The 892-nt window shown below is 35.5% G+C and overlaps 1 protein-coding gene across 1 annotated transcript in view; it reads left to right on the forward strand.

The window, feature by feature from the left end:
* LOC110020829 (probable linoleate 9S-lipoxygenase 5) overlaps positions 1-892 on the forward strand; it is a 6,536-nt gene continuing 5,644 nt past the window's right edge. The window contains 2 exon segments of the mRNA XM_020719085.1: positions 1-236; positions 864-892. Of these exon segments, the coding sequence (XP_020574744.1) occupies positions 14-236; positions 864-892 (252 nt within the window). The 5' untranslated portion in view covers positions 1-13.

Genomic DNA, 892 nt, shown 5'->3' on the forward strand with positions numbered 1-892 from the left:
AGATACATCAACCATGGCTTCTCTTCACAAATTCATGGACGCCATTAACGGGAAGCTGGAGAGCTCGAGGAAGAAGAAGGTAGCAGAGTCTATGGAGGTGCAAGGAACCGTTGTTCTGATGAAGAAGAACGTGCTTGATTTCAATGATTTTCAAGCTTCCGTTCTCGACAATCTCAGCGAGTTCGTAGGTGATCGGGTCTCCTTCCAGCTCGTCAGCGCATCCGCCGGCGATCCAAGTAAGCACGTCCTGTATATATTATATATTAAAGAAATGACATGAGACTATTATACGAGCCTCGATCATCTTCGATGCGCCTAATAATTCGAGTACAACACCCGGAGAATCAAGAGGGGACTTACAACTGAGCTGAGTACGCGGTTCATATATATATATATATATATATATATAGTTGTGCGTCTTTGGGTGGCAAGTTAATAGACTAGTTGGGTTGTTAGGCGTAAGACCCTCTGACTTAAGTTTGATCCCTATAAGGAATGATAACACACACACACACACACATATATATATATTGACATACATACCAAATGAAAACACATTTTTTCTATACTTTTTAAAAGTTAAAATAGTAAAAATTTGATTTACATGTGAAATTTTTTGAGTACTATAAATGAAAAAATAATGTTTAAATCTTAGACATATAAAGACTTAGAATTTGGATATTATTTGCATAAATATCCCAAAAAAATATGTTTTTCATGAAATAAATCAATTAACAAATAATAAAAAAACATAGCCAAACCGAATCATAACAGCAACATAAGAACTAATTAAACAAAAAAGACCTACAATAAAATTCTATTTACACAGAACTGAAGCGATAACACAGATTCCTACTTTGCAGACAAAGGGAACAGGGGCAGAGTAGGGAAA

The sequence above is a fragment of the Phalaenopsis equestris genome, unplaced genomic scaffold (genome assembly GCF_001263595.1).
Source record: "Phalaenopsis equestris unplaced genomic scaffold, ASM126359v1 Scaffold000107, whole genome shotgun sequence".
NCBI lineage: Eukaryota > Viridiplantae > Streptophyta > Magnoliopsida > Asparagales > Orchidaceae > Phalaenopsis > Phalaenopsis equestris.